This window comes from Vicia villosa, unplaced genomic scaffold, assembly GCF_029867415.1.
Source record: "Vicia villosa cultivar HV-30 ecotype Madison, WI unplaced genomic scaffold, Vvil1.0 ctg.000205F_1_1, whole genome shotgun sequence".
Lineage (NCBI taxonomy): Eukaryota > Viridiplantae > Streptophyta > Magnoliopsida > Fabales > Fabaceae > Vicia > Vicia villosa.
Window position 1 is genome coordinate 1,349,543 of NW_026705069.1, and position 13,599 is coordinate 1,363,141.

The window sequence follows — 13,599 nt, forward strand, 5'->3', positions numbered from 1 at the left end:
TTGAGGAGACGTCTACTTAGGTAACTGTGCAAATCACGTCTTTTGTCATTATTATCTCTCCTCACGTCAAATAACATTAAATGCCATTCATCATCTCTTTTATTGTCCTTTTAGTTTTCATATCCGTCAAACGTTTCCCTTCCCTAGAACGTTTTCCTTCCCCACATTCCCTCTATTTATTTCTCCATTTCTTTGCATTCTTCAATCAATCTTTGTGCTCTCGCTTTCTTTCTCTCACTTTTCTATGAATATCGTTTGCGAAAACCCTAGTTCATTCTTCATCGATCTAGCATTCATCATGAATCTTTCGCCCAGTTCCCTTCATCAAAACTTTAAACCTGTTGAAGAAACTAAGTCTCAAAAGTGGATGATCTATTTGAATAGAACGGATGGAAGGGTTAATCGGTTACAGGATGAGAAATATATCTCGGGATGGCATTCCAAGTTCTTCTCAAGTCAGACCTCTTCTTTGATGCTGTTGTCAACATCTGTCCAAAGGAAGAAGACTTTCTTGAGATATTGGATGAATTTAGGTTCCATAAGGACTTAACTTCTATGTTAAGGGAAAGTCCATCTGAGAATACGCTCTCTCCTGGTGAACTGTTCTCAGTTCCTCCCTTGTATTCATTTACTTCTTTCTCTGGGGGCTGTTCAGGCATGCAGAGTTTCAAGATTTGATGACCAAGCAAGAGCAAGAACAAGCTGGGATTCATGATATGCTGCTTTAGATTAGGACTAGGCTAGGGTTGTAGTCTTTAAGTCTTTGTAGTTTTCTTTCCTTGTTGCATCTGTTTTCCTGCATTCATCTTTTGTAATCCTTCTTGTTGAAATCAATGAAAAGTGATCTATGTTTCTTTCCTTTTGTCTCTTGCGTTACATCTGAATCTTTTATGCTTTTTGATGTTATGACAAAAAGGGGGAGAAAATATATGATAAATGATCTGATTAATATTATCAGTTACCGAGTAAAAAGGCTCCACATTTACTAACAGAAGCTGCAAGCTTCATATGTTTTTAAGTTGTGTTGTTGCAGGAATCAAAGATTCAAGATCAACATGAGAAGCAACAAGAAGATGAATCAAGCTCTTGGATTCTTGAAGCAAGTTGAGTGCTAGGAAGCTTCAGAATCAGAAGCAAGAAGGAAGAATGTTCAGATATTCTGATAATAGAATATGATCCAAATCATTGTCTATTTGCTCTAACACATTGTCTATTGGATCTGATACATTCTATATGGCTTATATGGCTCTGATACATATTTTGTGTTCTGATACACATTTTATGTTCTAACTCATTCATGCTGACTTTTGTAGTTTAGTTTTGTTCTGTAACATTTCAGGATGTAGAGATGCTCTGATGATGCTCTGGTACATTCAACAATGTTCTGATACAATCTAGCATGAAGTGATGTAAGAAGAAATTCAAAGCTCTGAAGCTATCCGAGGGAAGCAGAAATCCGAAGCTGTGAATATTCTAAAGATCCAGAAAACTCAAGTTCTGAAGCTGTCCTAAATGGAAGCATGAATCAGAAGCTGTGAATGTTCTGAAGATCAAAGAAATTCAAGTTCTGAAGCTGTCCTAAATGGAAGCATGAATCAGAAGCTGTGAATGTTCTGAAGATCAAAGAAATTCAAGTTCTAAAGCTGTCCTAAATGGAAGCAGGAATCAGAAGCTGTGAGAGTTCTAGGGATCTAAAGAAATTCAAGTTCTGAAGCTGTCTAATGGAAGCAGAAGTCAGAAGCTATGAATTATCAGAAGCAAGAAGCTTATGTGATCGTCTCTACCGAAATAATCAGGGAAGTCTTTTATCATTAAAGTTCTTCGAGTATTTATTTCAGGGGGGGATTATTCATCTCAGGGGGAGATTGTTAATCTCAGGGGGAGACATATTCACATGCTTATGCTATAGCTGTGTAATTTGTCTTTAGCCGTCTGCTCTTTCTGATCGCAAATTCATATCATTTATATATGTTTTTGTCATCATCAAAAAGGGGGAGATTGTTAGAACAAGATTTGTTCTAATCAATATTCTTAGTTTTGATGATAACAAGGATATGAATTTTGTGTGAGATAATGTGGTACTCTAATACATTGCAATTTCCCTTTCAGGAAATATATAAAGAGTATGCACAAATCAGCGCTCAGAAGCTTTGTCTCAGAAGGTTCAGCATGCAACATCAGAACATGGTCTGGCAAGACATCAGAAGATGGTCAAGGCAGAATCAGAACATGGGTCTATGGAAGCATCAGAAGAACTTGAGATCAGAAGCAGAAGCACTGAAGTTCTCATGGTATCACGCTCAGAAGCACTTCAAGGTCAGAAGACAAGAAGATGCTATGCACCAAGCTGTTTGACTCTGATGATATTCAAATATTTTATTCAAACATCAGATCAGAAGAAAGTACAAGTGGCAGGCTACGCTGACTGACAAAAGGAACGTTGGAAGCTATTAAAGGCAACGTCAGTAGACACAGCGTGAACAAGGCTCGAGGTAGTTGACAAAAGCGTGAAACATTAAATGCAAAGCTGTACGGAATACGCAAAGCATTAAATGCGCTCAACGGTCATCTTCTCAAACGCCTATAAATATGAAGTTCTGATGAGAAGCAAGGTTACGAATTCTGAACGAAATTATTCTGAAAGACTTGCTGAAACGCTGTTCAAATTCAAAGCTCAGAAACTTCATCTTCATCAAAGCTCACTACATTGCTGTTGTAATATATTAGTGAGATTAAGCTTAAACGTTAAGAGAAATATCACTGTTGTGATTATAGCTTTTCAGAAGCATTTGTAATACTCTTAGAATTGATTACATTAATTTGTAAGGAACTAGAGCGATCAAGTGTTGATCAGGATACTCTAGGAAGTCTTAGCTTGTGTCTAAGCAATTGTAATTAGAGTGATCACGTGGTGGTCAGGATACTCTAAGAAAGTCTTAGCTTGTGTCTAAGCAATTGTTCCTGGAGTGATCAGGTTGTGATCAGGATACTCTAGAAGACTTAGTCGCAGACTAAGTGGAAAACCATTGTAATCTGTTGCGATTAGTGGATTAAATCCTCAGGTGAGGTAAATCACTCCGCGGGGGTGGACTGGAGTAGTTTAGTTAACAACGAACCAGGATAAAAATAACTGTGCAATTTATTTTTATCGTTCAAGTTTTTAAAACTACACTTATTCAAACCCCCCCTTTCTAAGTGTTTTTCTATCCTTCATATATATATATATATATATATATATATATATATATATATATATATATATATATATATATATATATATATATATATATATATATATATATATATATATATATATATATATATATATATATATATATATATATATGTATATATATATTTGATAGTTTATTGTATGTAATAAAAAATAGTATATAAAAACAATATATTATATGTGATAGTTAAAAAAATCAATTTTGTACTTTTAAAATTAAAATTATATTTGATAGTTTATATTATATTTAATATATATACATATATATATATATATATATATATATATATATATATATATATATATATATATATATTTGATAGTTTATTGTATGTAATAAAAAATAGTATATAAAAACAATATATTATATTTGATAGTTAAAAAAATCAATTTTGTACTTTTTAAATTAAAACTATATTTGATAGTTTATATTATATTTATATATATATATATATATATATATATATATATATATATATATATATATATATATATATATATATATATATATATATATATATATATATATATATGATAGTTTATTGTATGTAATAAAAAGTAGTATATAAAAACAATATATTTATTAAAACGGTATATAAATATTTTAAAAGCAAGTAAGTATGTTTAGGATTAAAAACAAGTATATATATTGTTTATATATGTTTAGAAAAAGACAAATATTTAATATAATTAAACATGATTCACATGTGCAGTATGGAACATTACCAATTTTATCGTAGTTGGATGTACGATAGAATGTTTCCTGGACGACGTGGGCTTAAACCACTTTTTATGGAAGGAGTTGCCGCGTTTCTCTCGTTTGCGTTTGCTCAAGAATGTTGTCGCAGGGAAGGAGGGGTAAGGTGTCCGTGTTTAAAGTGTGGTTGCAGAAATATTATTAGTGACCCTAGTGAAGTGAATCGTCACTTGGAGAGAGTGGGTTTTAGGCCAAATTACTGGGTTTGGACATCTAATGGGGAAACAATGCAGGAGATGAATAGAGAGGCTTCTAGTAGTCAAACACATATAGAACCAGATATAAATAGAGCTGATCCAGGGAGTAGTTCATCACAAATGCAATGCCAAGAGCAATTTAATCTCGTCGAGGAGATGTTCACTGACGCATTAGGGGTGAATGTGGCGTATGATGAACCACAAGACATAGATGGAGAAGAGCTCCCGAATGAGAAAGCTCAAAGGTTTTATCAGTTGTTGAAAGAAATAAATATACCATTGTTTGAGGGGTCTTCTGACTCTAAGCTATCAATGTGTGTGAGACTTTTGGCTGCGAAGTCAAATTGGAATGTTCCTGATCAGTGTTTAGAATTCTTTGCGAGAATGATCTTGGACGCGACTCCTGTGAAAGAAAACATGCCTATAAGTTATTATGATGCAAAGAGGGTGGTGTCGAAGTTGGGATTAGAAGTAAAAAAGATTGATTGTTGCATTAGAGGTTGCATGTTGTTTTATGACAACGAATTTGGTACAAATGATGGGGAATTGGAGGAATGTAAGTTTTGCGAGAGTCCGAGGTATTTAGTTAGCAGTAAAGGAGTTGACCAAAGGCAAAATCGCATTGCAGTGAAATCTATGTTCTATCTACCAATAATACCTAGGTTGCAAAGAATGTTTGCATCAATGCACAGTGCAAGCCAAATGGCATGGCACCATACAAACAGAATTAGTTCAGGCATGATGCGACATCCATCTGATGGCGAGGCATGGAAACACTTTGATAGAGTTCATCCTGAATTTGCACTTGAACCTAGGAATGTCCGACTTGGATTATGCTCAGATGGTTTCACTCCTTATAATTTTTCAGGAAATGCAGATTCTTGTTGGCCAGTTATTGTTACCCCCGTACAATCTCCCTCCTGAGATGTGCATGACAAAACCTTACATGTTTTTGACATGAATCATTATGGGACCGTCGAGTCCAAAGGCGGGAATCGATGTTTATTTGCAACCTTTAATTGATGATCTCAAGAGGCTGTGGGTGGGAGCGTGGACTTATGATGTGTCTCGTAAACAAAATTTTAATATGCGAGCGGCTTTGATGTGGACAATTAATGACTTTCCTGCATATGGCATGTTGTCTGGATGGGGTACACATGGTAAAATGGGATGTCCGCATTGCATGAATCACACAAAAGCGTTTACTTTGGACTTTGGTGGGAAAAGTTCGTGGTTTGACTGTCATCGTAGGTTCTTACCTACCAACCATGAATTTAGAAGGAATAAAGATGCTTTTAGAAAAGGAATAAAAGTAAAAGATCTACCTCCCCCTCGATTGTCATCGACTCAAGTATGGAATAATGTTTGTGACCTACCAAAATTCACAGACTATGGTGAAGCACGTAGAATTAAAGGATATGGGGTTGACCATAATTGGACAAAAAGAAGTATCTTTTGGGACCTCCCATATTGGAAGTATAATTTGTTGCGTCATAATCTTGATGTTATGCATATTGAAAAGAACTTTTTTGATAATGTGCTTAACACGGTGATGAATAATGAGAAGACAAAAGACAATGAGAAGGCTAGGAAAGACATGGAACTTTATTATAATCGAAAAGAATTGGATTGAAACCTCGACCAAACGGAAAATTATTAAAACCCAAGGCTTGTTACACTCTTACTCCCCAAGAAGCAAAAGCTATATGTCGGTGGTTAAATGAATTGAGGATGCCTGATGGTTATTCTTCTAACCTGGCAAGATGTGCTGACGCCAACACTGGGAAATTGCATGGAATGAAAAGTCACGATTGTCATATTTTCATGGAACGATTACTTCCAATTGCATTCAGTTCACTGCCCAAGAATGTGCTTAATCCACTTACTGAGATCAGTCAATTTTTTAAAGACATTTGTGCTTCAACTTTAAGAGTAGACGACATCATTAAATTGGATCGAAATATTCCTGTCATTCTTTGCAAGTTGGAGCAAATATTCCCGCCAGGTTTCTTTGATTCTATGGAGCATCTCCCTGTGCATCTTGCTTATGAAGCTTTTCTAGGTGGACCTGTTCAATATAGATGGATGTATCCATTTGAACGATTCATGGGTGATTCAAAGCGATCAGTTAAAAATAAGGCACGAGTTGAGGGATCAATTTGTGCACATTATATACATCGCGAAACATCACATTTTTGCTCTCATTATTTCAATCACATGATGTTGTCTCCAAGAATCATAAGGAACAAAGTTCACTTCAGTGAAAGAAGTCAATTTACCTTATCGGTTTTCGGTCGTCCAGGCCGTCCCGCAGGGAAGAAGAGTGAGCATTGGCTTTCACAAAAAGAAATGCAATCTGCTCATGTTCATGTGCTGATTAACTACGTTGAAGTTAAACCATATCTTGAGTAAGTATATTTTAAATTAAGTGTATATGTTTAATTGGTTAAGATTTACCTTCTCTAACCTTTTTTTCTTTTCGAAATAGGGCATTTGGTACCTACTACTATCAAAGCACAGGCGAACAACCATCGACTGGTTACACACATGCCTATTTTCCAACATGGTTTAAGCAACAATTATCATGTATTGTTACACTAAGTCCTGACTTAATACATTTGCGAAATTTGTCTGAAGGCCCTAGTCAACGTGTAAATGAATGGCACACATATTTTGTAAACGGTTACAAATTTCACACTGAGGAATGGAGTGTAGGGAAGAAAACCGTAAACAGTGGTGTAGTCGTAAAAGGAGTTACAGAGGGTGGTGAGGACGAATTCTATGGGGTTATCACACATATTTACGAGTTGGTTTATAATTATATGGACTCGGAAAATAAAGTTGTCTTATTTTATTGTGATTTGTATGATCCATCTTCTAGAGGAACAAAAATTGATAAAAAGTATAACATTGTTGAGATTCGAAGAGATAGAAAGTACAAAGAGTATGACCCTTTCATTATGGCACATAATGTTAGGCAAGTTTATTATGTACCTTATCCTTCAATTACCCCACGGAAACGAGAATGGTGTGTTGTAATCAAGTCCAACCCAATGGCTCACATTGAGACTGATGAGTTAATGGAAGATGTTGCATACCAACATGATGAGATTTCACCTGTTAATGAGGTAATTGAAACCGAGGAGATTGTAAGTTTGTGTGATACTGCAGTTGATGGTCAACAAGTTGACGCAAGTATCTTGTTGTCAACAAATCCTATGGAAGAAGAGCATGAAGAGCTAGGAGAGTATGAAGACAATAATATCAGATGCGATGAAGACAACGAAGATTATGATGATGAATAAATTGAATATGTAATATTATCTTGAGTATTTCACATATTATCTTGTGTAATAGTATCTTGTGTAATATTAACTTTTAAATATTATCTTGTGTAATATTAAATTTCAAATATTATCTTGTGTAATATTAACTTTCAAATATCATCTTATGTAATATTAACTTGATAATATTATCTTGTGCAATTATCTTTCAAATATTATCTTGTGTAACAGGAAAAAATGCCACCCAAAAAAGATGAAAAAGGTAAGGGTCAACAAAAGCCTCGTCGCACTAGATTCATTGTAGAGGAGGTTCCTAACTCAGATATGTTCGTTCCTATGCCACGCTCTACTCCACGCTCTACTACACCGCCTATGCATCCTACACCGCCTATGCATCCTACACCGTCTATGCATCCTACACCGCTTATGCATCATACACCGCCTATGTCTGGATCTTTCACTGGATTACTATCCATACCCCCTGGATCAGTTTTTTTTTGTCCTCCTGGATACTCTTACCCCACATATTTTCCTACGGAGACAGGTGGATCTAGCATGCCATTACCCATGCATATGGGGACAGGTGGATCTGGTAGCATGCCATTACCCATGCATATGGAGACAGGTGGATCAAGCATGCCATTACCCATCCCTTCAGAGGATGATACCAGTGCTCCTGGAGATACCAGTGCTCCTGGAGATACCAGCGCTCATGGAGATACTAGTGCTGAGGAGCAAACGAAGAGGAAGCGTATTTTGAAAAAAAATACGACTCAAAAAATTAAGTATCATGAGGGCAGACTAATCATTTATCCCGATGCAGGATCGTAAGTTTTTGTGTTTTTCTATTATATTTTAAATATGAGTTTTATTTAATCAATACTAACTCAAGATTTTGTTGTTTAGAATTGTTCCCTCACATCAGGCAGTATCGATCATAACAAATATTATAAAAGAGAAGTACACACAATTCTGGCCGTCTTATGGAGCTGTACATGAAGATGAAAAGGAAAAATGGTGTCAGGCATTTCAGGTATAATTTACTTATTCATTTTGACATTTCCTTTTTAATTTTTTTGATATTCATGATTCTACTTTATTTAATATTTTTAAATTCATACAACAATGTAGGAGCATTGTGTTTGGGATGTTAGAGATGAGGCCACGATTAAAGAAAACTTTCACACAAAATGTGCTGCTCGATTTTCTATTACCATGAGGAATGTTAGACTTAAATGGGAAGCAAAAGGGACACGTCCACGTTGGATAGGAGAAGATATATTCCCAAAGCTTATTGATCATTGGAATTCTGATAAGTTTAAGGAAATATCTGAGCAGGCAAAGAAAAATAGAGCATCTGAAGTTGGTGGCTGCAACTACGCAGCGGGAAGTATTAGTGTGGCTGAAGTTGCGCAAAGGATAGTACATAAATTTATTAATTTTTTATTAAACTATTATTTAAATGTTTCATTATGTATAATTAATTTTTTTTACTTATTTAGCGTGAAGAATTAGGCAGAACTCCACTTCTTAATGAGCTCCACATGGAGACTCATCTCAAGAGAAATGGAGAGTTTATTGACGAGCGCGCAAAAATCACTCAAGTAAGTTATTTTTATATCAAAGATATTTTATTTTATTTTTTTATATGTACATAGTTTTATTTCTTTTATATGTAATAGTTTATTTGAATCATGATAACATTTAATTTTTTTATAGGAGAATTTTGATAAAGAACTTGCCATAAAGTTGTCAGAGCATCCTGAAATACCCCAACCACCACCAGGGTATCCTGTTGACCCCAGTATTGGTTTTCAGACTTGGTATAAGGTTTCAGGTGGAAAGAAGAAAAATGGGAGAGTGTATTGTACTGGAGGGTATTCCAAAAATATCAAGCGGTGTAGTAGAGATTTCAAAATGAGATATGCTGATGGAGAAGGATCACCCACTCCACCTATATTAACCGTCGAAATGCTTGAAACTGTGAGAAACTTGGCAAATACTGATGCAGCACAACAAGTAGCAGCAAGAAATTTGGAAATTGAAGAGATGAAGAAAAAACAATTAGAGATGCAGGAGGAAATGCAAAGAAGAGAAAGAGAATTACGGGAAGAAATGAGGAGAGAATTTCAGGAAGAAATGAGGAGGCAGGCACAAGAGTATCAAGAAGCAATGCGAATTGCAAATGAGCGGTCACAAAGGTTTGATCAATTTTTTGCTTCACAAAATATGGGTGGTGGTGGATTTGGAGGAACTAGTGGATATGGAGGAGCTGATGAAGAAGAGGAGGAACAAGATGGGGGGAATAATTAAATTTACATATTTAAGTTTATTTTAATTTGTATGGAACAATTTGTGTTAATTATTTTGAACTTATTTTTAAATATTATTGTTATTTTGTATGGAGTTTAATTTTTAATATATTTGCTTAAATATTAATTATTATATGTATTATAATAATTTTGTTTTAATTTAAATTATTATATATATTTTAATTTAAATTATTATATATATATAAATTATTATGTACGATTGAAAATTATATTTTTTTTCAAAATATAAACATTTTGCGAGGGGCTAGTCCCCAAGCAAAATAATAAATGCTGCAATTTGCGAGGGGTTTATCCCCAAGCAAAATACCTGACGCAGTCTGCTCCCTTGCAGACTGCTAGCTGATACCTATTGATGTAGGTTGCAGAGTACAATTTTGACTTTTCATTTAGCGAGGGGGGTAGCCCCTGGCAAATTAGCGAAGTGTAAAGCCCCTCGGTAATGGGTTTTTATTAAACTATTATTTAAATATTTCATTATGTATAATTAATTTTTTTTACTTATTTAGTGTGAAGAATTAGGCAGAACTCCACTTCTTAATGAGCTCCACATGGAGACTCATCTCAAGAGAAAAGGAGAGTTTATTGACGAGCGTGCAAAAATCACTCAAGTAAGTTATTTTTATATCAAAGATATTTTATTTATTTTTTTTATATGTACAAAGTTTTATTTCTTTTATATGTAATAGTTTATTTGAATCATGATAACATTTAATTTTTTTATAGGAGAATTTTGATAAAGAACTTGCCATAAAGTTGTCAGAGCATCCTGAAATACCCCAACCACCACCAGGGTATCCTGTTGACCCCAGTATTGGTTTTCAGACTTGGTATAAGGTTTCTGGTGGAAAGAAGAAAAATGAGAGAGTGTATTGTACTGGAGGGTATTCCAAAAATATCAAGCGGCGTAGTAGAGATTTCAAAATGAGATATGCTGATGGAGAAGGATCATCCACTCCACCTATATTAACCGCCGAAATGCTTGAAACTGTGAGAAACTTGGCAAATACTGAGGCAGCACAACAAGTAGCAGCAAGAAATTTGGAAATTGAAGAGATGAAGAAAAAACAATTAGAGATGCAGGAGGAAATGCAAAGAAGAGAAAGAGAATTACGGGAAGAAATGAGGAGAGAATTTCAGGAAGAAATGAGGAGGCAGGCACAAGAGTATCAAGAAGCAATGCGAATTGCAAATGAGCGGTCACAAAGGTTTGATCAATTTTTTGCTTCACAAAATATGGGTGGTGGTGGATTTGGAGGAACTAGTGGATATGGAGGAACTAGTGGATATGGAGGAGCTGATGAAGAAGAGGAGGAACAAGATGGGGGGAATAATTAAATTTACAAATTTAAGTTTATTTTAATTTGTATGGAACAATTTGTGTTAATTATTTTGAACTTATTTTTAAATATTATTGTTATTTTGTATGGAGTTTAATTTTTAATATATTTGCTTAAATATTAATTATTATATGTATTATAATAATTTTGTTTTAATTTAAATTATTATATATATATTATAATTATAATTATATATATATATATATATTATTTATATATATATATATATATATATATATATAAATTATTATGTACGATTGAAAATTATATTTTTTTTCAAAATATAAAAATTTTGCAAGGGGCTAATCCCCAAGCAAAATAATAAATGCTGCATTTTGCGAGGGGTTTATCCCCAAGCAAAATACCTGACGCAGTCTGCCCCCTTGCAGACTGCTAGCTGGTACCTATTGCTGTAGGTTGTAGAGTACAATTTTGACTTTTCATTTAGCGAGGGGGGTAGCCCCTGGCAAATTAGCGAAGTGTAAAGCCCCTCGGTAATGGGGTTTTTATTAAACTATTATTTAAATGTTTCATTATGTATAATTAATTTTTTTTACTTATTTAGCGTGAAGAATTAGGCAGAACTCCACTTCTTAATGAGCTCCACATGGAGACTCATCTCAAGAGAAATGGGGAGTTTATTGACGAGCGCAGAAATCACTCAAGTAAGTTATTTTTATATCAAAGATATTTTATTTATTTTTTTTTATATGTACATAGTTTTATTTCTTTTATATGTAATAGTTTATTTGAATCATGATAACATTTAATTTTTTTATAGGAGAATTTTGATAAAGAACTTGCCATAAAGTTGTCAGAGCATCCTGAAATACCCCAACCACCACCAGGGTATCCTGTTGACCCCAGTATTGGTTTTCAGACTTGGTATAAGGTTTCAGGTGGAAAGAAGAAAAATGGGAGAGTGTATTGTACTGGAGGGTATTCCAAAAATATCAAGCGGCGTAGTAGAGATTTCAAAATGAGATATGCTGATGGAGAAGGATCATCCACTCCACCTATATTAACCGCCGAAATGCTTGAAACTGTGAGAAACTTGGCAAATACTGAGGCAGCACAACAAGTAGCAGCAAGAAATTTGGAAATTGAAGAGATGAAGAAAAAAACAATTAGAGATGCAGGAGGAAATGCAAAGAAGAGAAAGAGAATTACGGGAAGAAATGAGGAGAGAATTTCAGGAAGAAATTAGGAGGCAGGCACAAGAGTATCAAGAAGCAATGCGAATTGCAAATGAGCGGTCACAAAGGTTTGATCAATTTTTTGCTTCACAAAATATGGGTGGTGGTGGATTTGGAGGAACTAGTGGATATGGAGGAACTAGTGGATATGGAGGAGCTGATGAAGAAGAGGAGGAACAAGATGGGGGGAATAATTAAATTTACATATTTAAGTTTATTTTAATTTGTATGGAACAATTTGTGTTAATTATTTTGAACTTATTTTTAAATATTATTGTTATTTTGTATGGAGTTTAATTTTTAATATATTTGCTTAAATATTAATTATTATATGTATTATAATAATTTTGTTTTAATTTAAATTATTATATATATTATAATTATATATATATATATATATATATATTATATATATATATATATATATATAAATTATTATGTACGATTGAAAATTATATTTTTTTTCAAAATATAAAAATTTTGCAAGGGGCTAATCCCCAAGCAAAATAATAAATGCTGCATTTTGCGAGGGGTTTATCCCCAAGCAAAATACCTGACGCAGTCTGCCCCCTTGCAGACTGCTAGCTGGTACCTATTGCTGTAGGTTGCAGAGTACAATTTTGACTTTTCATTTAGCGAGGGGGGTAGCCCCTGGCAAATTAGCGAAGTGTAAAGCCCCTCGGTAATGGGGTTTTTATTAAACTATTATTTAAATGTTTCATTATGTATAATTAATTTTTTTTACTTATTTAGCGTGAAGAATTAGGCAGAACTCCACTTCTTAATGAGCTCCACATGGAGACTCATCTCAAGAGAAATGGGGAGTTTATTGACGAGCGCAGAAATCACTCAAGTAAGTTATTTTTATATCAAAGATATTTTATTTATTTTTTTTTATATGTACATAGTTTTATTTCTTTTATATGTAATAGTTTATTTGAATCATGATAACATTTAATTTTTTTATAGGAGAATTTTGATAAAGAACTTGCCATAAAGTTGTCAGAGCATCCTGAAATACCCCAACCACCACCAGGGTATCCTGTTGACCGCAGTATTGGTTTTCAGACTTGGTATAAGGTTTCAGGTGGAAAGAAGAAAAATGGGAGAGTGTATTGTACTGGAGGGTATTCCAAAAATATCAAGCGGCGTAGTAGAGATTTCAAAATGAGATATGCTGATGGAGAAGGATCATCCACTCCACCTATATTAACCGTCGAAATGCTTGAAACTGTGAGAAACTTGGCAAATACTGAGGCAACA

At 34.2% G+C, this 13,599-nt stretch overlaps 2 protein-coding genes across 2 annotated transcripts; both read left to right on the forward strand.

Moving 5' to 3' along the window:
- Positions 1–3,988: 3,988 nt before the first annotated feature.
- On the forward strand, positions 3,989–5,110 carry LOC131625341 (uncharacterized). Its single transcript, XM_058896205.1, has 2 exons — positions 3,989–4,657; positions 4,739–5,110. Exons 1-2 carry the CDS (start codon positions 3,989–3,991, stop codon positions 5,108–5,110), a joined length of 1,041 nt encoding a protein of 346 aa, XP_058752188.1.
- A 3,815-nt stretch (positions 5,111–8,925) lies between these two features.
- On the forward strand, positions 8,926–10,230 carry LOC131625342 (uncharacterized). The gene is made up of 3 exons (XM_058896206.1): positions 8,926–9,074; positions 9,190–9,489; positions 10,162–10,230. Exons 1-3 carry the CDS (start codon positions 9,015–9,017, stop codon positions 10,228–10,230), a joined length of 429 nt encoding a protein of 142 aa, XP_058752189.1. The 5' UTR covers positions 8,926–9,014.
- The last annotated feature ends 3,369 nt before the right edge of the window (positions 10,231–13,599 follow it).

What these genes read in the sequence shown, in the direction of transcription:
- LOC131625342 (XM_058896206.1), top strand. Translation starts at nt 9,015, where the DNA reads ATGGAGACTCATCTCAAGAGAAATGGAGAGTTTATTGACGAGCGCGCA. An exon ending in AGCGCGCAAAAATCACTCAA is followed by an intron (nt 9,075 to 9,189) that starts GTAAGTTATTTT and finishes ATTTTTTTATAG; the next exon opens with GAGAATTTTGATAAAGAACT. An exon ending in ATACTGATGCAGCACAACAA is followed by an intron (nt 9,490 to 10,161) that starts GTAGCAGCAAGA and finishes CTATTGATGTAG; the next exon opens with GTTGCAGAGTACAATTTTGA.
- LOC131625341 (XM_058896205.1), top strand. Translation starts at nt 3,989, where the DNA reads ATGTTTCCTGGACGACGTGGGCTTAAACCACTTTTTATGGAAGGAGTT. An exon ending in TGTCGAAGTTGGGATTAGAA is followed by an intron (nt 4,658 to 4,738) that starts GTAAAAAAGATT and finishes GGGGAATTGGAG; the next exon opens with GAATGTAAGTTTTGCGAGAG.